Source organism: Corvus cornix, chromosome 1A (genome assembly GCF_000738735.6).
Source record: "Corvus cornix cornix isolate S_Up_H32 chromosome 1A, ASM73873v5, whole genome shotgun sequence".
In the NCBI taxonomy this organism is placed as follows: Eukaryota; Metazoa; Chordata; class Aves; order Passeriformes; family Corvidae; genus Corvus; species Corvus cornix.
In genome coordinates this window covers 25017644-25041812 of record NC_047057.1, presented here as the reverse complement: position 1 = coordinate 25041812, position 24169 = coordinate 25017644, and the positions used below count along the sequence as shown (strand labels likewise).

The following is a 24169-nucleotide window of genomic DNA, read 5'->3' as shown; positions in this document are numbered from 1 at the left end:
GTAACAGGAGCCCACATGCCTGTCACAGGGTTACAGATTCCACAGAGCAGCAGGGTAATTAGGTTCAACATTGCAGCAATTTACTTTGAAGTCCATTAGGTGGACATAGCCTTGTAAGTTTATCTCTGAAAACTGGAGAATGGCATACAAGGATAATTATCACGAATGGTGGAAAAGACAGCCTGAAAAAATAACATCAGGAAAATTAGGAGGTCTCAAAATAAAGGAAGTGACCTTGTAGTTTATAAATAATGACAAACAGTGGAACAAAGGTTGTGCTTTTATTTTGAGAAATGAGACAAAGGACCTGACAATACTCACAGATAAATAGAAGCATAACATCCACAGGAGCCCCAACTGTCAGAGGTCATTCTGGAGTCACATTTTACAAGTCACAGGCTTCAAGCCTTTGGTAATATTTCAGCAAATAAAACAAAACTGAACTTCCAAGATTTCTCACTAACCGTAGCAGCTATTCATCATTCTAAATCTCTACCGGCACTTTCAGAGCTTTTCTGTCACAGTCACTGGAGTGGCAGGAAATTCCTGTATGGAGCTTGTCTTTTCGCCCAGCAGTTCCAATTACTTCGGTCCTTGACTGTCGCTTTGACAGTATCAGTTCTGAGCCATCCAGCAGTGTGTTAAAAATTAGGAAACAACAAAAACAACACGTGGCTTTTGAATGGGATATTTCTTAAAAAGTGTTTGAATATGTGTGAGTTAATTACCATGCTCCCATGGCCATAAACCAGAGCGGATTTCATCATTTGTATTTCTTTTATCTGTAGTCAGCCGTTTCTTCTTCAAGACCTGTCACAATAACTGATACAATTTCCCCCTGTCTTCCTGGTGAGGCAGAGTTGGTATTTTTAAATGTTATTGGAATTATCCTATACTTTATAATGCGAATTAATGGATTTTTAAAAATAAACAAGTATGTCCAGAAATTCCTTGATCTTTTCATTCATCAACACTCCTACATTTTAAATGTGAACTACATCAGGTACATGTATAAAACTCTTTTTAAAGTATTAAAAATCTGAAATAGAAAATAGTCTAATTTTCATCAGAAAATACTGTTGCTGTTTCTCCACACATGTGCCATTAATTAATAGCCTGCATTTCGAGTATAGTCATAGCCTTGCTATTTGAAACAATTCCTTGGAAGCAGTTTTTACAATAATAAAATTTATTAATGTACTTGTGTCCACTGGGCTTGTAAATACCAATTTCTAGCAGAGTCTGAATAAAACAATGACAGTCCTGCTGAATTCTGTGAAGCCTTAAGACTGAGCTTCCCTTTGTTAAAAATCAAAATGTGTCAGAAATCTACTGACTCAGAATAAAATTGCAGGTTACAATTTCACCCTTGGGCTTAATCAAACATGTGGTGTAATATCAAATTTATTGTGTACTTTTGCTTTGAGCTTTGCTGACATTTCAATGCCATCAGCAGTAGAAATGTCGAAAAATGTGATTGTCTTTTTCTGCATTTGGATATGGTGCCACAGTTCACCTTGGCTTTAACAAGTTTCATGATATTGTCCATTTTTAAGCTGATAGAGGCCATTTTAAAGATCATATTTGTGTATATAAAGAATCTCATATCACACTATGGTTGTTATCATGAACCACTAAAATACTACTTTTCACATTCTGCTATATGGTTGATTTTAAAGTCCACAGTCCTTGATTACCATATTTATGAATGCAAAGATTATGTGATGGAATATGATAAATATCTAAATAATATACTGGATACTTTTTTCCTTTCAGATATTTAATTGCAACATTTTAGACCCCAAAGCACAATTCTTTTATCTTAATTTTATAAAAGAAATAAGCCTCATCAAAACAAGAAATAAACCTGTACAAAATGTATACATTCAGTATCATGTTGCAGACACATTTTTTTTAAGCAGATAAAAAGCTTCCAAGTGGCTAGGACATGTGCATTATGTCTGTGCATAATGTAGATTTCTTGTTTTAGTGTATGTGTATAAAAATAAAGCAGAAGTTTGAAATCTTATTTTCTTTCTGTATTTATATTGTGAAAAATGCTGGTCTTCTTTATCTGGAATTAGTGTTAAATTTTCTGCTATTACTGTCTAACTTTATTCAAGCATCTCAATTTTGTGAAGAAATCTTAATAGTGAATGACATCTTCCTTGCATTTGGTAAATAAACAAAAAAGTAATTCTTTCTCAACAATGCCCTTTCTTCAAGTACCTCACATAAACTGGAAGTTTATTTTTGCACTCACTGGTGAAGTAGGTATTATTACTGTATTTTAAAAACACAAGAGGTGAGACACTGCAGGGCAATACTGTAATACCCCCAGATCTAGGGGTCTAACTGCATGTCTGTGTTGAAAGCCCTCTCAGTGCTCACATATGGAGGCTGTGGCAATAGCAGCTCTCCTCTGGATGGCACTGGAACAAGACAGACAGGGCAGCAACTCCTTACGTTGATGGTGTCTCTTAGGACCCTTTTTCATGAAACCTATCACGTTTCACCCTCATCTGCCATCTAATCTGAGTGTTGCTTATACTCTCTAACAGAAGTTTCCACCAGCTAAGTTACCTAGATGCCTGTTTTCACATAGGCTTGTCTCTATACAGTTGACCCAGTGGACATTGCTGCAATATTGCAACTGAAAAATGTGTTTAAGCACAGCATTTGTAAAGAATGGACACAACATTTGCTTAAGTATGCACAGAATCTTATACCGTAACTGAGAAAATAACAGCTCTCCTGAAAGCCAGCGCTAAAACTTCAGACCTGTGTTTTCTTCATATTTTGTTCCTGATGCTCTTTAGGAAATCAAATTCTTTATTTTCTTTCTGTAACTATGAAGTCCATATGAAATGCTACTTATTCAGCGTCGTGTGAATATCAGTGATTACCTTCTAACATAAGTGCAATTCAAAAGATTATTACACTCTGATTAGGTCTTGTTATTGTTGTTTGTTTCTAGGATCCTGTTTTTCTGTGGATCCTCATCTGCTGCCTACAGAGATTGCTGGATAGAACATGAAACAGAAATGAGCTTTAAGTGACATTTACACCTCCTAATCTGAGCTATTTGCAATTATTTTATAATCTTACAGGAGAAGCATTAGCAGCTGATTGAGACTACAAATGATGCAGGTAACAGCCACAAGGATGAGTCATCGAGAGTCCACTGTTGCAGACCTGGCTGGAATTCTTCAAATTGTAAACCAATGTTAATGTTAAACACACTCCATGACCGACTAAATTCTAAACTTCTCTTTGGCAGTCGTCCTAAATAGGGAGTGACACTGTAGCAGTGAGCATTGAATGCTATCACATCAGCCAAACATCTGTGTCCAAATTCTGGTGTACCTATAAGGTGAGTAAAATTTAGCACCTTGTCAGGTACTAATCCTACTGGAGCACCCTAGTTTTATTTAACCTTTCTGAATAAAAGTCAATGGCCATCTCTGACCATTAGTTTTGCCAGTGTAATCCAAATTTCCTCTTCACAGTCAGTGTTGCCTACTGTATCTAGTTTAATATTTTGGGCTTTTTCACAGAGTAATCTGTGGGGGTTATTCATTGTCCCATCTGTGGGGGTCAGAGACCACATACAGATTCTTCTAGGATCATGTTGACATCTGGACTGCAGGTTGGCTGTGCTTATGAAAGGCCCAATGCAACAGCTGCAGCCCTAACATGCTGTTCTTTACTTCTCTTTAGTAGCTGTATTTTCTGCACTGTGTGCAACCCACCACGTCAGCAAGCAGCTCTGTCCAGGGCCTCTGCCCGTCACTGCTCTTCACCACCACAGTGACCTGACTGCCCCAGTACAGTGTGGCAAGACAAATATATCAGAGGAAGGTGTCAAAAACAAGTGGAGTTCTGGGAAAGAGCTGAATGTGTTGTCACGTGAGGCAATATCCAAGTGGTTGCTCTGGAAGCAATCATCTGTTCATCCCTGGGCCAGAGAATTGAAAACTGACGCTGACAATGGTCCTCAGCTCAGCAATGCGCATGGGACATTGTCCCACTGCCACTGGCTGGAGCTGATGTGAAGGTCCCTTGCACTGAGTCATATTAGTCTTTGATTCTGTACTGTCTTTTCCAGAGAGAAAAAGCAGCTATCAGACGAAATCTGAATAAGGCAGGTTTGAAACAACAAGAAATCCTCTTCACGTCATTAAGTTAATACAGGACATTTGTGGTATTAAAAGTTGATAAAGGCTTGAAAATAATTGGAAGAATGAGCTACTCAGAAAAGCTACTGAATAACAACTACCAAGTTCAGCTAGTTATGAACTGCAAATATGTGTGGCCTGGTAGAATAGACTTAGGAAACATAAATTAATAACGTTCTCCACAGTCTGTTGAGGAAGACTTGGGGGTGATGGTTGATGAAAAAATCAACATGAGCTGGCAGTGTGTAGTTGCAGCACAGAAAGCCAACCAAATCCTGGGCAGCTTTAAAAGCATCATGGCTGGTAGATCAGAGGTGATTCTCCTGCTCTACTCTGCTCTTGTGACACCCCCGCTGGAGTACTGCATACAGTTCTGGCATCCCTACATAAGAACATGGAACTGTTGGAGCAAGTCCAGAGGAGGGCCACAAGGCCAATAAGAGGACTGGAGCACTTTCCCTATGAAGACAGGCTGAGAAAGCTGGGACTGTTCAGCCTGGAGAAGTTTGTGTGCAGACCTCATAGCAACCTTCCAGTATCTGAAGGGGGCCTAAAGGGAAAACTGGAAAGGGATGCTTTATCAGAAACTTTTGTGATAGAACAAAGAATGATGGGTACAAATCACAGAATCACAGAATCACAGAATCACAAAGCAAGCTGAGTTGGAAGATACCCAAAAGGATTATTGAGTCCAGCTCTCAGTCCAGCACAGGACCGTCCCCAAGAGTCACACTAAATGCCTGAGAGTATTGCCCAAATGTATCTTGAATTCCATCAGGCTTGGTGCTGTGACCATTTCCCTGGGGAAGTGCCCATCCACTCTCTGTGTGAAGAAACTTTTTCTCATATCCAGCCTTTTTTGGTACTAAGATCTGGCTTAAGACTGCTTATGTTTGATGAGGCAGGGATTTCTTAGTGTTTGTTTTAAGGAGTCCACTAGCCCCACAAATTAGAATTCAATAATAAAGGGGAACATGATATATGAGCTACACCCATATAGACAAGCTGATCATCCTCTGTTTTGCTTGAGGGTCCAATTTTTCTGATTAACAAATGCATATGCATTAAGATCCAACTTCAGCTAAAAGTACTTTTGACAGAGAAGCCCAGGTGGGAATGAGAACTTTATGCAAGGCTCAACACACACCTGTTATAAGGACATGGAAGCAGTCTGCACAGGTGCTCGCTGGCTGAGGGCCACACGGCATTTCCCACTGGGGATGGGAAAGATGAGGCTGTCCCTGAGACCCCTTCCTTCTGCCCTGATGTGTTTTCTGAGCAGTGACAGAGCAAGAACCTTAAAGTCAACAGACACCACCAGGTAGCTTCTCCCGCACAGCTTGATAGCAGCACCCTAACTTCCATAACTGAAATCTGTTTCCTATCACATTTCATATTTCACATGGCATGCAAATGAATTAATCTTCAGAGCATTCCTATGCAGTAAGTAGAAGTTGCTCTTAAATAAAAAACCCCAACCAGCCAACCCATCAGAAGACAGGAGACAGGCAGTGACAGGCTTCTGAAATTGCCTTGCATCTGGGCTCAGAATTTAGGAAGTCTTTTCATTCCTGCTATTGCGTAGAGGTCATCTTGCTCTTTGATGTAGTCTAGAAAATGAAACGAGCTATTAACATCTGGATACATTGCCCCATTAAATTAGAAACATTTACGAGCCCAGCATTGCACATAAAACATAGATAACACTTCTTATGATAAAACTATACCCAGACTTTGTTTCTTCATTTTGGATAGTGTGACCTCTGGTCTCTCTTTTCTATTTGGCTTGTGGTTTGCTGCATTATGGAATTTTACATTCACTTAAAGGCCAGCCAAAGTAAAATATTTTGTTGGAGGTGAGATGTAAACAATGTTTGATCTTGCCCTGCCATTTTTCTTAGGCCTTCTGCAGAGGTGGCTTAAAACACGCCAGTATTCATTAAAGGAAATATATTTTAGAATCCATACTGTATTGCTCATAAATATTTCAAGGTACCAGCAAACCTAGGTTAAGCGCTATCTTGTCTCAGGAAACTAAAAAGACAGCTATTGTACACTCATTTAGTTCTTTACACTACAACCATGTTCAGGAGTAACTAACTGGACACATATGAATATTTATTTACAATGCCAACTTTCACCACTGCTTCTGCATGCCAGCTTGAAAGTAATCAACTAAACAAAGAAAAGAAAGCAAGGAATTCTCACAAACCTTGCTGTTCTATATCTAAAATCTAAACCCCAAATATAAATTATTGAATACTTTGTTATAAGAACCTAAGTATTTTTCCCCATATTTTTACTTTAAACAGATGATGTAGATACAGATGTAGTCTTTTTGCATTTACATAAAGCTGCTGTTATTAAGAATATCCACATGAGAGAAGGTTACAAAGATGATCCTTGTAAGAAGGTGAATCAGATAGCATATATTGTAATATAGAGTACTTTTTGCTGTAGCTGAATGACACGTTTAGAAAAGCTGATACTTTGATGAGAAGATCAACTGCACAGTATTCTCCCAGAATCTTCTCCAGAGTCTCAATGCAAACTAACATAAGGACGCAACATATGTGTCAAGAGAAATAAACACACATTAAACCAGACATTCATTTTCCTCAAACTGCACTCTGAAAGCGTATGCAACAAAATACTGGGAAAAGATAGGAATACCAATTTTACAGCAACAGTCAACGTTTCAGATAAAGAAAAGCTTTTGTATGAAGTTGTATCCACAGTCCCCTGCATAAAATATTAATAGTTCCACCTATACTGCTTTATAACTGAGGAGGAAGTGTTCCTAGGAGAGAATAATTTGATTTAAAAAATCCTGCTGTTCAACAAGTATTTAGTATTTGTAATTAAAAATGTATATCTCTTGGCTCATATGTAGGAACATTGGTGAAATATGTTTGATGATTTTATTCAGGTGTGTGATCAGAGCTTAGCATAAAGAGCTTCATAAAAAATTGCAAAGGACTATTGTTGAGCTCATATACTGAGGCATTAAATTATCTTATTTTTAATAACTTGATTGACCTAAAATGCTCTTCCTGTTTTTCGTGCGAGGAGAATTCTAGTTAAATGCTGTATTCACTTGTTCTCTTTTTTTAAAATAGTCTGGGAGGAACTGAACGCCATTGTTCTTCCCCTTGCTATATAGAGGTCAGGGATTTTTGTTTCTCTCAGGGCACCTTTGCTTTACTCTGCCTCACCTCCTTACAACGTCCAGAAGAGGTGGCAAGCTGCTTTTGACAACGTGAACCTTACTATGTTCAGTGTGAAAAGGGAGCTGGTTGTGGTCAGATGTGGGCAGCAAGTTGTCATTTAGAAAGAGCTCCCAACTAATGGATAAAGTATTTTTAAGCATGATGGAATGGTTCCACAGCCAAGCTGTTATAAATGAATAGGCCTTTTGTTCTGAGCCTTGATCTCTTCCCTCCTTCCTCCCTTTCTCCCTCCCCCCACCTCTTTGTCAGGATGAGTCAATATCCTTCTAATTGGGTGTCCTTTCTGGACTTTTTCCCCAGATTTTAGGCATTAAGAAAGTTCAAATCCTTAAACACATAGCCCAGGTGCCCAGAAACCCTTTATTTTCTTTAAGAGATTTATTGCTTCAAGAGGTATTCATTTCAGAAGGCTCAACAGTATTGTTATGGAGTTTTTTGCTGCACACAGAAAATGTAAAAGGAACTCAGCTGTGCTTCACTGAAATGTCATTATCATCCCAAGAATGAACAAGCTGATTTGTTATGTCTTTGACAAGAAGCCCGTCAACTTCTAAATCGTGTTGTGGGATTGTTCTGAAACCGTGGCCCAGTATGCTTTCAGAGATAACTACCCTGCTATCTTGGTGGTAGCTCTGATTTTGTCATCACATCCTTTCTGACTGCCTGAGAAAGTGTGTAAAGCCTTCTCTGTCAATAATACCACATGTGAGAACGGCCAAACCGGAACACTGACAGTCAGGCAAGACTAAAAATCTGGTAATGGTGCCTCCTAATGGAGACCCCTGACATGGTCCTGCTGAAGATTATTTACAGGTGTATTCACTGATTTTGCAAATTCTTGTCTTGAGAGTTTTAACAAATAGTAACTTCTTGGAATTCACTGGTACCTGGCATTGCAGCATCCCAGGCGAATATAACCTTCCTGGGAAGCAAATACTGCCATTCTTATTTTATAGGTAGTTAAAAGGAGACATGCAAAGATTGAGTGCTTTGCTTATAGATGCAGTGCAAGTTTGTGGTAGATTTTAGAAGAGTTGAGGTTTCCTGCATTAAAAAGGAAAAAAAAAAGATGCAGAAGAAATTATATTTAAAGAAATGCAGCTGGGACTCAGATTTTTTATGGACTGAGATCAGTTTGAGATTTGAGTCACTTTTAGAGAACAAAAATGGAATCCGTCATCACATTAGAGTGAAATTTTATGCATTTATTTGTGCAAAACAGAATGCCGTGATAAACTGTTTATGTGTAGGGATGGTCTCTTGTATGGACCAAGTCTGATGTCTAAGGTAAAGAAAAGCAGCTCTTTGCAAATTAGTATAATATCTCATCACATGTAGATGTGAAGGAATTATTCCACACTTCTACTATGGAATTTTTCTTGCACCTTTCTCTGAAATCACTGGTGTTGCCTGCTCTCTAAGACAGGCTGCTCTAGGAGAATCTCCAGAGTGGCAGTTCCTCAGAAGTACCCTTTCACCACATGAGACCATGTGAGTAATGGGAATTATAGAGCAAAGAGGAGTGAAAAATCTATGAGCAAAGACGAGTGAAAATCAGTGCCCTCTGGAATGCTGTCTTCCTCGGTCTTCCTCCCTCTTTCTCCTCCTTCTGAAATTAACTAGGGAGAAGAAACTAGACACTGAAATCAGACAACTAGCAACTGCAAATAAAGGTACTCATGTATTTTACTGTGCAGTCATAGGCCATCTCCTGTCCTTGCCAGGATGCTGTTTGAAAAACACTATTAAGTATGTTCAGCAATTCAGACTTCCTCTGTTATTTCTGCGAATCATTTGAAATGAGAATATCAGAAAGCTGAAGACAGAAACCTGTTGGGGTAAATGAGGCCTTCTATTCTTTTTTTCCGTAATGGTCAATGGAAAGGACAAACATGTTATATTTATTTTCTGACTAATACTCAAGGAAGTGCCAGCTTGACAGGGGAAGCTAAGGCACCTGCTTCCTGCTTAGAGAGACTCTCCAAACCTGCCCGCACAACTCTTCAGTGTCTTCCACTTTCCTTCTTCATTTCCATTAAATTAAGAGGGTTGAATTTTATACAGCTTTAGACTGATGCATATGAGTTCAGAGGAATAGGGAGAATGAGGATCAGAAATGTCACCAGGTGCGTTCAGATTAGTTTACCCTGTTCTGGAAATCACCAGGTTACAGACTAACATTCCTGGGTTTAGTAGTTCAGCTGCACAAGACACCACCTCCTTTTGACCTGAGTACCAGTAATGCCTTCTTTGTAAAAACCCCCACATTAACCAAACATGGCTGTTTTGTATATAGCACGCTACTGTGTGGGAACGTTTTGAGTTTCTTGGTATTCACTGCATAAATAAATATGAACTAATATCCTTGCATTGGCCTTTTACTGATAACTCACAACACTAACTAACTGAAAAAAAAAACGAAACCCAAACTCAACTTCAACTTCCTCCCCAAGCTCTTAGGAGATTTTTCCACTAGAACCTCCCTTCTAATTCTGTAGTGGCCTCTTCCTAAGGTGTCGATCCTTACTTCATCAATACTTTTGGGGATATAAATGAAACAGGCTTGTTCCCATGAGACTGGACAATTGCTACCACTCTGGACTTGTTTCCAACATGTGCTAAAAGGCCAGTCTGACAGATGATAATACTTTTACAGTGGCAATATGAAAATGATTCATAAATCCTAACTCGAATCACATATGTTCACACCTCAGTCTCAGTCCTCATTTTCTATACAGGTAACTCCCTTGAGCAATTATTTGCCGTTAGCTCTGCTCCCAGGGAGAGGAACATACTCCTGAATTCTATACAAATTTTACCTATGCCTGCGCTTCATGGGAGATGAGCTGGGGCTCTCAAACCCTCATTTACCCAGAAAAATCTGTCTTTTTAATGTTGTTTGTTAAATGTGCTTCTCTTACTGGCTGATGGGAAAACAGTCATGTGGCTGGAATACTCCAACAATAAATAGCTGTTGTGATTATCAAATGCCTTGGCTCCATTTCAGCATTTAATCATTCTCAAAAGCAATAAATTGCCCCATATACTCCTCCACTATGAATGCTGTCTCTTAATCATACTGGATTAATAAGTTTAAGAGATAGTACCCACTTACATGTGAAATTTGGCAGGTTAGCAGAATAATGAGCCAGATGTACAGGAGATGTAAAGAGCAATATAAATTGCCAGGCCATAACCTACAGCTTACACAGCCTGCAAAGAGCAGAAATAGGTGATGTTAGCAGAGAAAGCTACCAATGGGTTCATAGTCATTTACATTCAACATGCAAATGTTTACATTATGTCTTGCCCCTAGCAAGCTTAGACCTGTTGACAGGGGTAGGTTTCAGTACTGTCTGATACTTAGTACTAACTATATTTTTACTTGGAAAGGCCCTTCTATCCCAACACAGAGCTAATGGTTTGCTCTAGATACCCTTCATGTATTGACTTTACAGTACTGTGAAAGAGATTGAATAAATGATTTCATTCTTGTCATTTCTGAAATTTAAATTTATGTATCAATTACCAGATAGTCCAAGTATTTGTTTATTCTATTCTGTTCAGGTGCTGTAAGCATTCTTTCTAATTGCTATCCATAAAAGTCTACTGTACACACACCTTACCACTGCTCATTAACTGCATTGGAAATTAAAGTTTTTAACTGCTCACTTATCCCAAAGTACTAAAATTCCACTACATGGGCTATTACAAAGCGCAACATAAGCAAACCCCATCTATGGACAACAGTATGGAGTGTGTGCATGTTTATGTTTTGAACCATAAAGCTGTAATGAAAATATTTTATGGCAGGATCCTCTCAGTTCCAGCTCAAGAGCTTCAGATCTGTGACCTATGATACAGGCTCTGCTAAGCTAAATATAATGCTGGCTTGGTTCAGTAGTTTATGTATTCACAATCGAAAATTAAAAATCTAGGTTATGCTAGGGGATTACAGCTGTAGCCTGTGGTTTGCAAAGATGAGTGAGAACTGAACTGAACAAATGTAAATCTCCTGATTTTGCACAGAGTATAGCACAGGTGACAATAGTAAAACTTTTCCAGTTTTAACAGAGACATGTCTCCTTTAATTAACTTAGTTATATGATCAATATCACGAACTGCACATGGTATGCAGAAAACGGATTCTTTTCTGACAGTAATATTTTATGAGATTGGCTGTGGATTTATAAACAGACAGAATATTTTAAAATGAAAGACAGAAATCCAAAGACAGAAAGACTTAAGCAGAAAGAATCTAGTCATAAATTAATGAATCTAAACATCCTTCACACGTTAAAAAATAAATTTTAGTATCGAATAATGCAGTGAGAAGCACAATTCCATCCCATTGATACCATATCATCACTTCAACCTGAACTTGCAATTTTCATAAGTTTCAGCATTTGTCTTTGAAACTGTTACCTGTCATGCTTAATGAAACTAAGTAACAATGGCATTTCTTTAAGTACATTAATATAATTAGAGTTTTAAAAAAAAACACTTCAGGGTTAAAATAAATCATAAAACTTCATTAATTATTGCATGATAAGAAGTCCAGCTTGCTGGGTTTTTTAGTAAAGTACTGTAGGTTTGTGCTACTGTTACTTTGTCTCCTTTAATAAAAATTGATTAGGATTAAATACTTGATAACATATCTTTTTCCATTCATGAGTTCTAGGCATGCACCATCACAAATGAGGATAAATGTATAATCTCATGGTCTAGTGTAGCATATCCTTTATGCATGCACATTGTGAGTGTAGTTAACTATGAGTGTCCAGACAGATACTTACACAAACATTAATGGGTATGTATAGAAATCTGTTGTGTATTTTCTTCACTTTGTTTTACCAAATTTCCAAATCGTGTATTTCCCTGCAAACTATAGAGGAAATTACTGTAGTAGTTTTCAAATTGCTGTATCCATGGGTCTAGAATCTGATTTTTTTTCATCAATGTGAGGCCTAAATCACTCTATTATTCCCAAGTTCAACCATTTACACTGAGAATAAGACAAAATATCTTCTGCTTTATTTTAAGAAGTATTATACTGTTCTCCTGTGTCATGACACCTTGGTGCTATTCATCAGTTCTCATTCAATAACAAATCTTATACAGGAGGAGAACTTAATATGTGGTAAGATGTTAGAAGCTTTGGATGCCATAAAAGAGAATTATTTTTTGGTATTAAAAGGGGAAAATCAGCATTTTTCGTGTTTCTGCTTACCCTCATGTTTTGTCTTTTCCAACTACAGTTTTATAACAAGAAAATTAAATGGCTGATAACTTCTATGTTTCTGAAGATTAACTTCCATATTTTTCCCCATTGTAACAAATTATTTCATTTTTTTTTTAATTCCTAGCATATTTGATCCCATATACAATGGCAGGCAAAAAGAGATACGTATTGAATATATGCCTTGAGTACTCCTTCACATAAATTTCTGGGTGTATATTTTGTTTTTTTCTTCAACAATATAAGACCTTGTTAATAATATGGCATTTTGAGACAGCATTTCAACAGCCCTTTTCTAAATTTTATATAATTCTCTTCAGCATTACTCACAAATGGCAATTTGAAGAAGAAATTTACAATTCCGGTGAGAAGTATTTATTGTTTTGGGCTGACAGTGTGGGACGATCACAGGAGGAGCATTCCCACTCCTAGTTTCAGAACAGACAGATGCTGAGGTGAGGAAAAGTGGAGTAGGGGGGGAATCTCCTGTCACCACTGCAAATGACAAAATCATGAGAGAGAATGGCACTAGCATTTGTGCTACTCAATTTACTTCTTAATTATATTTATGGTGTAAACTGATTAACAACGTACCTTTTATTCTAAAATCCAGGTGTCAAATCTCCTTGAAGAGCAGAGTAAAAGTGCTTGAAAGCTTAACTAACTACTGGAGAGCATTAGATCAGGTCAGGATTGGTTACCACTATTATATAATCAAATCTGACTTAAAAAAAAAAATATATATATATATATATATTACTGACATAACAAAATTGGGCAAAAAAACTAGGGAACTGGTCAGAGATCCAGGACTGGAACACCAGACAGTTAACAGTGAAAGCACCCATGGCACAATTGCTTAAATTTTCCTTGGCTGTAGTTCATGGTTATCAGAATTTTACTTTAACTATAATAAATTGCATTACGTCAAAAATTCAAAAAATTTATTGAGGAAATATAAATCTCACTTTGGAAAACTACAGAAAAATATTTCACTTGCTTATGTTGATCACTGATTATCAAGGTAACTTAGTCTGCTGGGATTTATATCTTGAAACATTCTCTGAGAGAGCAGCTATTATGTTAGAAGTATAATACAACTCAGTACAAACTATCTTATTTTATTTACAATAATAAAAGAAAAAACCCCACAGCTCTGACCTCAAAACAACTGATTTTGTAAGTTTACAAGAGCCTGTTTATAGATCTTATAAATATAAAACAACGTTACATAAAATTACACTCCAACGTTATGACTTTTACAGCATTTTCATGAATACTTTAAAATGCCTGAAACAAACCACAGAAAAAGTAAAAGGGAAATATAGGAATCTTTACACTGCGATAGGCTTCTACAGTAAACTTAAATGTAATAACTTCTTTTAAAGGCAAAATACTAAAATTCCAGTGATTTTATGTCCACATACAAACATACATACATACATTCTTTCTCTCTCAATGATATGTGGCAGATATTACACATATTAATGAGCAATATCATTGTGCCATCATTCACTGGGAAGGACTGCATGTCCATAGATGGGATCCAAAAATACCAGCTATATGGGATTCACTTTAAATCTAGTTTGTGTTTTCTGATTTTGTCAGTATTTTAGCTGAGGTTTATTATAGTCTTGTGTAAATATTTTGTTTTTGAATGGTAGGTAGTTTAGAATTGCCACTAATTCCCAGAAAGCATAACTGAGTACTTTTTGGAGTTAATATCTCCAAAATCAGAACTATCCAATATCCAATACAAAATCAGAACTCTCCAATATCCCCAAATATCAGAACTATAAAGTAACTTTCAGTATTGCTTATTAAAATAATACACCTGAAATTATTCTAAAACTAATTGCCAGTGTGATGACTATGAAGTCCTTGAAATGGTATAGGTAATTTCTTCTTGTGTCTTTCCAGTTATTCCAGCTACTCTATGGGATGAGGAAGGGAACCGGGCAAAACCAATTGGTCTTTAGCTTTTCTTTTTCTTCCTGGGGAAAATCCCCATCCTAGCAGCAAAGTCACAGAATTAGTTCAGACCTGGACCTAAGATTTGTATAACTTTCATTTTTCTAAGTAAGAAACTGAGGCAGAAGACTATTTTCCCTCATTCCCTGTCTTAGAAAAGTAAAAGGGTGTCTTTTTCAATCCTTACTTGCATGGGTTGCCACAGTGCTCATCTGTCAACCTAGACAAACAATAACTTTTTGATCCAAATGAAGTTTTGTAATTATGTTGTGTAGTATTATTTCGTCAGTGTAGTTCTGCTCAATCTAGAGAATTGCATGTTCCTAGCTGCAAAAACCCCCTTTATTTTAGGCAAATATACAAATAAACAAAATAATGATGGTTAAAAGTACTAGTGGAACTGACAGAGGTTTATATTTATGGTTTTTTTTTTATGATCTGCATTTTACATATACTATCTGAACGAGCACTTGATGCTAAGACTTTAGTCCAGTCATTTATATGGATACCAAAATGAAAAACCAGGAGCATATATATTCAGGCAATTAAAGGAAATATTGATTATGATACAGAGCAAAAACCTTCACGAAATATTTTACTTCAAGAAAACTATAACTCCCAGAATTGTTGTGGTACTGGTATTTTTTTTCTTTTTTCAGTTGTTAAGATATAGGTGAGAAATGACTGTGCAAGACAGCACAGTTGTGAGTGAGAAGCATGAGAAAATAAATTCTGTTTCTATGTATAGCAATGACTTTTTGTCAATGATTTGGTTGTGCATTCAGTATTATGGACTCATAATATGCAAATGCATTTGGCTGTTAATTCATGTTCACAGCTTACATGTTAGTGATTCCAAAGGAGCTGTTACAATATATGCTCTGAATATGTATGAGGAGTAATACACAATATGTAAGAGCATTCTATATTATGAAAATATAAGATAGAATGCACAATATTTTTAATACCCATTCACAGAGTACTCTCTTGCAGCTCAAAACGAGCATCTGTAGTCCGTATTATGAACTCCTATTAAAGATGTCCAGAATTAACTAAATTTTTATAGAATGTGTTATTGTGATCTCAAACAGCAACATACACTATTCTGTTCCACTGCATTATTTATTCTATTTGTAAAACATATTTGATTTAGTATTTTCAGTTTTTAAATTTTTGGGAACAGATGATTAGATATTCTTTTCACATGGAAATACTTTTGGTTTCGTAGAATTCTAGAAAAGGTATTTTTTTAAACATCATTTGATATTGGCGATTAGTTTGATACTGCTGAGAAAAGGTAATGTAAATTTCATGAATACTCACAATTGTAAGGAATGTGCATGAAATACTAATGTAGAATATTGCCAGATCCAGATACTTCTTGGGCTGCAAAAGCATAAGGAGCCTCATTAACCTGAAAAGCATCAGAAATATTTAAATTTTTTTTTGGATGCTATAAATACAGCCTCTAGGATTATTAGGACTAAATGTTTCAGGTAAATTCATTATGTGATTATAAATTTACTAAGTCTCTATATAGCTCCTATTACAATATTCTGTGTTAAGATAGCTACACTTTTAAATCACTATTCCCTTAAAATTCCTGCCTGGTTAACTCAAAAGATGCTGCTGTGCATCACTTGTCTTTGCTGCAATGATCTTTTATGTCAAGACAAGTTCCAAATAACCTTCAATGCCTTAAAAATCAGTGCAGAATTTGAAAAATTAATTTTTTTTTGAATTTTAAGTTTCTTCTGATGCCCTAAATAAGTTTTTTATTAATGCAGGCGCAATTATTAACTGTAAAGTGAAAAGCTGAATAACTGAAGGAATATATGCAAGTTAATTTAACTGTTGCAATCCTGTACAGCTGTAATTGTATACCAAACACTTCTTGACTTATTTGTAGGAATGTAGTGAATGACTAGTTGACATTTTGTTGTGATAAAACATCATTTTACATGCCTCAATATATTATCTCTTATTTTTCATGAGATCTATTACCTGCTTGAGTGAGCTACTTGCTTGAGCTTGCTAAGGGATAGCTGAAACTACCATAAGCCAGGCCATGTGACGTGCTTCGCCCTAAGCAGGACAAAGCTTGTTCAGCTGAATTCATCTCCATGCAACTCCTTGAACTTCATTAGAGTTACATCAGAACTAATTAACCACAGAGAATCTTCTTTGTTTTAGTTATTAATTTATCAATTTTACTGAAATCTTTACCACCTGTGGTAGACAACTTTTTACAGAAACAAACTATTTCTTATACTAGTATATTTCTTATATTTAGTATAAACAGAAAAACAAAATGGAGAAAAATACCTCGAGCCAGCAGAAAGCATTAAGCCTCATATTCCCTTTCCCCCCACTGTGGAGTCCATCCCATGGTAGAAAAACATCAAACCTGGATAAGGATTGTTTATGGTAGAAAAACACCTTGCTGCCAGGTACAGTATTACTGGAATGAGTTGCTTCTCTAAAAAATAATGTATATCTTTATTCCAGTTATGGTTACGGAAGGAGTTAAACCGGCACGTCTCTAGTTTCATTTTAGACATTCAACTGTTTATTTGTTTCTATGTTAGTGCTCTTTCGAGGTGGATTTCCTTGGCCTAAAAGGGGTTGGTTGCCCTGTTAGGACCATCTGGTGTCTAAGGCACCATCAATCCCACAGCACTTCATGCTTTATGAAGTACAAATCCTTATCTACAACACAGCTGCAACCAGCTTTGCCCCGGCACCTGACAATTTACATGGCTTTATACAGGGTGCTTTGCAGAGGGGTAATGTACAAGCTAGGTCGTGAACACCAGAGACCGAAAGTACTCCAAACCAAGCAAGACAGTGATTTTCAAGTTCTCTTTTACTGTCCTTTTATACATACATTGTGGGTATTTCTGCTTTTAATCTATATTAAAAAAAAAAATTAAAACCCCCCAAATTGTGTCACTTGTAATTATGTTATTTTACAATATAATTTCGTTTTAACTCCAAATTTAGTTTATTATTATTTAGTCCTTTATACTATAACTGTCTTTCCATTTCAGCATTGCTGCACTATAAAATATTTAGGACAGAGATCCTGCCATGATCCTAATACTGGAAAGACTGGTGAAGTTTAGATTAATACACATATGTAGAATTACATATCACAAAGTTCATGTTGTCAGACACAGAAGAATAACTTGAACTCACAGGTACTAAGGTACAAGCAATCAATCACAAAAAGATTCAATAACATTATTGTCCATTATTCAGAGCTATTTAAGGGTGTTAAGAGGGAAGTAAAATGTTTTCATGACAGAAGGAAATCAGCATCAGTAAAAAATAGCCTGGGGAAGGAAAGGGTAGTATTAGGGTGTAGGAAAATTTGACTACCTAAACTTTAATTGATCCTTAAATAATAGCTACTGACTATATTTTTAATTTGAAGAGTTATGCACAATTTACTACAGCATTTCTGAGATGGGCATCTCTGCTATCCACAACTTCCTCCAACACAAACGATCTGAAATTCAAAAACCTACAAACACTAAAAGTTTGCCTTGGAAAATTCAAGCTAGAAATATAGCTCCAGTTTTTAATAATGTGAGCAAACAACCTCTGCAGCTGTTAATTTTGGAATGATGTGGGTTTACTTTATAAAAACAACTTGCATCTTTCTAGAACACTTTATTTTGTTCAGTGACAAGTCTATTTTGACTGCAGGTAATATCTTTTGTATGGCTTGCATAGGAGCTCAGTCTAGGAAATGATGATAAACAATTCTGTCCTGAAGAAATATGATTATATTCTACATTTTGTGCACTTTTAATATAAGTGTGCTTTAAAGAATCTTTTTTAATAGAGAAAGAAACTTGGAGGGCTTTTTCATGGTGACAGTGGTGTATGGGTTTTTTTACGGGGTGTGGTTTTGTGTCTTTGTTTTGTGTTTTTTTTTTTTTTTTTGGTTGGGTTTTTTGTGGATTTTTTTTTTAGGTTGTTTTAGTTAAGGCTTTTTTGGTGATTTTTTCCTTCCATGAAATTTTAACTTGCCTACAAACTGTATTTACTTTCTATTTACAAGGCTTTTGAATTTCTCTTCACATCAATCCCAAAATCTGCCATTAATTGCCTACAAGACCTGAATTTTATGGTTTAGCAATGGAAGACTATATTGGAACACATATCTGCAACAGTCTGTAACTCAGTTGCTATAGTAAGATACAGTATATCTCAAATTTGAAGCCTACTTGAAAGGCTGCTGGTGTTAGTATCTGAACTGCCCACTTCCTAAGAATTTTTAATAATATTTTAGAATGACACGTATTTTACAGGAAAGTAATACAACATTTATTTTAGATTTGCTGAGTATTTGTTAGAAGTATGTTGTACTGTCAGAAGTGCTTATGCCAATGAGCTTTGCCTATCTGTGGTATATCATTAAGAGGCACCGCATCTGGACTCATCTTTTTACAATCACAGCCTTTGGTAGGCAATGTGTTGTGCATTGCACAGTATTTTTAATGTACTGTTTCATGGAATTGTGTTTTTGGTGTATTGAATTATCTTACCTTTTCTTAATCTGATTTTGTTTAGGACTACCTCTGACTGCATCAGTTGTAATGTCTGCTGAAGATCCTGTAAACTCACTTAGTTGCTTTTAACTCTACAACTCAGGCATGTCAGGGTGAGCTCATCCCATCATCTTTTTAAAGAAGATAAACTGAGTGTCATGGAGGTTACCATGTGGGTTTCACAGATAAGGTTAAAAAAACCCACCAAAATACCAACCCTGGGTGGTATTAACTCTTCATAGGCATTTATTATCCAGTGAAATATTTTGGAAGCAGGGTGTGGTTGGCTAAATTATCGCTCCTCCCACAGCTCTCTGCTGTGTTTCCAGTTTCAGAGGGAAAAACACAAGCTTGTACGTTGAGAGTGAGTCACAACCTTTCTTCTGCCACTGACTCACTTGGGAGTTTGAGGTAAGTCATGCTACCTTATGTCTTGATCACTCTGCTCCCAGGACAGCAAGGAGGGGACTATGGAAAGTTATGCAATGTTTGCACAGATGAAAAGTGTAGATATTGAGAACAATATTATTATTACACAGTAAAATAATAGCTTTGTGTGCCCCAAATGGATTTTTTTTTATACAGCTGCTTTCCTATATAAAACATCTTTTTTTTTCCCATTTTCCCATATACATGTTTAAAGAAAGACTATGCTGCATCAAAGAACACCTTAGGTTACTAAAATACTTTAAAATTATAGTATTTTTCAGAGTAAAGCATATGCACCTTTCACCACACTTCTCTTCTGCACCACCAATGACAACAATAAAGCTGTACACTGGTGCAAAATTACTGATGACTTCTGAAATAAGTTAGCCCTGAAGGGTGTGGAGTTCACACAGAACTGGCTCCTAGTCAGGTATTTACACTTTATCCTGGTTGTTTTGCAGGCATGTCAGTGAAAGGCTAAACTTTAAAAAGTTAACTTTTAATGCCTGAGCATATTCCTTAGCATGTGTGATATCAAAATGAATATCTATCAATTATAGTCTCTTATGCTAGGATGCTGATAGTCTGCAAGTTGCATATTTTATCTTCCTACTTTTGTTTCCCAAGAAATATATCTAAATATCTCACTGTAATGAGACGTACCAGTAAAGCTGGCATATTTACTAAACCATAATAAAAAAATCTGCTTGTAAATTTTAAGGAAAATGCATTTTAAGCCTGGGCACACTTCAGTCGAGAAAGGTGACATACTGTGATAGCGTAAGCAAGGCAAAGCATGTAGCTTATGGACACCAGCACATGTGCAAGCAATAACTGCAGTACCCCATGTCGTGGGCAAGAACAGCGCATGAGACTGATGATCACATCAGACTGTGCCATGGGAAAGAAATGTATTTCCTATATGGAGAAAGTCCAGGTAACACTGCTTGGCAGACGGTAGCAGAGGAAGTAGTTTGCACTTTAGGGTTCTACTTTTAAAAACTGCTTGTTCTATTATTCTTCGTGTTCTTTGAGTATTTCTATGTGCCCGCTGTGAAGCCCTTTTAATGGATATATCTGCATGTTACCAGCCAGGGGCAGGGGTAGCAAGGTCGGCCGCGCCAGCAGGGCCCGGCGGAGCGTGCAAAGGCCGGAGGGCAGCGGGGCCTGCGGCGCTCCACGTGCCGCTCCGCACTCCGAGGCGCAACTGGTGGCGGCCGATCCAGAACACCGCGGCCAACTTGGGAGCGGGCGGCTGCGCCATGCAGCGTGCCCCGCAACCGCTGCCAGCGCTGCGGCTGCAAACCCTGCCCAGGCGGGAAAGCCTCACTTTCACATCCTCTGGGTTTTTTTCCCCTTCTTATCTACTTCTGTCTGACTGGTTACGATCTCCTGGGGGAGTTTCCATGGCTTGGAGGCCCGGCTGCGGGCAGCGAGGCGTCCCGCGGCCGGCCGACCCCGCAGACCCGGCCCCGCGCAGCCCAGCCCTGCCCAGCCCGCGGGCCCGTCGCTGGCGGGCGGCAGGACCTGCACAACCGCCGCCCCGAGCCGCAGCCGCCGCCAGCCGGAGTGGGACGTTTCGTCGTCCGGAAATGATGGAGAAGGAGTGACTGTGGCGGCGGTGGGACAGCGGGTGTGAGTGCCAGGTTGTGCGCGCCACTGCCGGGGGAAGGCCCGCGGGCGCGGGGCGGGCGGCGCGGCCCGAGAGGAGGCGGCTGCCGGGACAGGCGGCGCGGCGGCGGCAGAGCGGGAGCGGCGCGAAGGCTCCCGCGGCCGGGGCGCGGCGCAGGGCCGGGCGGCGCGGCGGAGCGGGAGGAAATGCGGAGGTAGGCGCGCCGCGCTGCCAGCCGGCTCCGCCGCGGCGGACGGGCCCCCCCGGCCACCCCCCGCGGCCGTTCCCGCCCCGCGGCCGCCGCCCCCCGGCCCCGCGGGTGCTCGCTGCAGGGGGCGGGGGGCGCGCCCGCCGCCGCGCCGCAAAGTTGCCGCCGCTTCCCTACTGTCCCCTCTTCAGTCCCCTCGCCCCGAGCCGTGAGTTTTCTGCTTAAAATACATTAACGAGTCCTTTCGTTTGCTTGTTCCTTCAGGGTCGCGTGTTAGTTTTGTTGGAGGGGGGTGCAGGCACTCTGTTACTCGGGGAGAGAGCTGGCAGATGTCCCAAGTGAGAGAGCCTCTTCCTCCGGGGCCTGGAGGGCCAGAGCAAGCTCCGACTGAAAACAGCTCTTTGATCTCGCTCCCTCGAGGTAAGTTGCTTTAAAGTTTCTCTGTAATTGTTACGCCTTATATTTGAATGATACATTTACTGATTTGATTTGTGGGTTTTAACCCCTCTTTTCTTTCCCCTCCCCTCTTTAGGGTATCTCTGTAGCACTTTCACTTCACCACTTTATTGTTTTAATCTGAAATTCCCATAAAAAAATGAAAAAGCAAAACAAAACAAAAAAAACCACCAACAAAAAAAAACCCAAAAAAAGAAGGAAGAAATGCGCTAGTCTCAGCACTGATTTTCAGTACTTGAAAAACTGCAGTGATTCAGAGGCAGATGTTGCTCCTTAAAAATTGCTTTTGTTTTTCTCAGCTTTGTGTTTGTGTTTAGAAATTCTTTCCTGTGAAGCTGTCCTTCCAGGTCTTGAAGTAAATTATGGAGGCTTGATCCAATAGCAAGAGCATTGTTGAGGTTGGAGGTCACTTTGCTGGTTTTTTCTTAGATTACTCTGTGACGCTGCAGCTAAAACCAGTTTCTCAGAATATAACTTGTTTCCTATCAGCTGTTCAGAAGGTTGTTTAAAAGTACTTTCATCTTAAAGATAAATTATTTAAGTTATGTCTTATTTGAACAAAATACATTGATACCCTGATCACCTTCATGTAGGGAAGTTTCACAAGGTATATTGCAGATTATCCTCAAAACTGAGAAGTCTGTTTGCCTGTCAAGTCCTGGTCTGTGAATATGAGACGTTTTTTGTTTATTCATTTACAGCTATGGTTTTCCAGAATTCTCACAGGAGTTTGAACAGTCTCTGAAAAACAGACAAATAATCTTGTTCAAGAACTGTAACTTTATTCATAACTGGTTAACTGGAGCAGAGCCTGGTAACACAGTTGTGCAACTGTGGATTAAAGATGCAGCCTTGTTTTTGTAACTAGGAAAATCAATAGCTATGTGTAATCAGAGTTGAAGACTCCTTTCAGAAACCAGAAAGTATCTGTAGCTAAGTAAAAAATGTTTTGGCAGGGAGATACAGCAAGTTGGCTTATACTTATCTTATTGTTGGATGGTTTTTTTGTCCTAGAGAATGACTCATTACTTCTAAACAGTAAAAAATAATAATAAAAAAGATTAAATGCAGAAGATCAAGCATGCGGAACTGAACTGCTGGAATCACATTTTTGCCAGAACCATCAGTACCTGTGATATGTGTTTATTTTCAGTGTGGTGTTTTTATCTTTTAGGTGGTCAGCTGGCCACACTGGTTAAATTCTGCATGTAGGCCATACATCAAAGTTGCTGAAGTTATAAGTCAGTGAACTAATAGCATGGAAAGGGGTCTCATTCTCACAGTGCCACTTCAAACTGAATTTTCACTGTGAAGTGAAAGTCCTATGTATGATTGTAAATACATGCCCTTTTTTTTAATGAAAAAGCAGAGAAATACTGATCTGTCCCTGACAAGTAATGCACAGAAAATCCGAATGACACAATTAAACCTCACAGCTTTCTTAGGGATCAGTAAGGTACAAACAAACATTATGATTATAGTTTGCGCGCTGGCCACACCTATCAAGGCACATGGTTTTAAAGCTTATATACAGTCCACATATAGACAAAGCTGGTTTGTAACAGAATTCAGCAGCCAAATACATAAATTTATTCTAATGAACTTAGATTTAAGGATAATATGGATTCTTAATGTGGATATTTGTTGCTTTTTTCTAGTCTAAGTCTGTTGGGGAAGTGGGGGTGGAAAGAGGAAAAGGTGAGTTCATAACATTTCCAGTCTATATTCCAGCATTTCTGTTGTCAGCTTTGCAGTGTGTGGTTACAGGGTAAGGTAATTCAGATATTCCAGGGCTGAGGAACTAAGATAGTATGTCTGGGACTTTCAACAGCCCCTATCCTTCTATTCTACCCCCAGGACATCCAAAATGACATTGACTTCTCTAGAATTTGGTGATAATTTTAAAAGCTTTGATTGAAGTTCATATTATTGACCTATAAATGACTTCATCTATTTACAGTGAGATACTTGAAATCTGGGTTGACCTAGAATTAAAGATTCCTTAATCAGGAAAAGATGGCTTATCTTCTATGTATAATAAAGTATTAAGTGCAGTCTAATGAGAAGGAATTTCTCATTTTTAACAGCATACTTTAATGTGCTTTGTATATTTGTTTAACTGATACAGATACCTTATACCCTGGGAACAAACTTTCACTCTTCTGTAGTTCTGTGAGGTACCATCAAGAAATCCAGATATACAAAGTGCTCCTTTTGCTTGCTGTCATATACATGCAGATGCTGAAGATTAATTGTATTTTTCCATGAAAGGAAAAGAAATTTCAGT

The 24169-nt window shown here is 38.1% G+C and overlaps 1 protein-coding gene across 5 annotated transcripts in view; it reads left to right on the top strand.

Annotated features, from left to right (window-relative positions):
- Positions 1-19498: 19498 nt before the first annotated feature.
- MDFIC (MyoD family inhibitor domain containing) overlaps positions 19499-24169 on the top strand; it is a 51884-nt gene continuing 47213 nt past the window's right edge. Inside the window, exons 1-2 of one of the 5 annotated variants that reach the window (XM_010413527.4) lie at positions 19499-19588; positions 21691-21846. In XM_010413527.4, the coding sequence (XP_010411829.1) occupies positions 21756-21846 (91 nt within the window). In that variant the 5' untranslated portion in view covers positions 19499-19588; positions 21691-21755. Of the gene's footprint in view, positions 19589-20437; positions 20544-21148; positions 21253-21385; positions 21433-21690; positions 21847-24169 lie in introns of those variants that run through there. The other 4 variants (XM_010413526.2, XM_039570784.1, XM_039570783.1 and 1 more) reach the window with 4 other exon arrangements.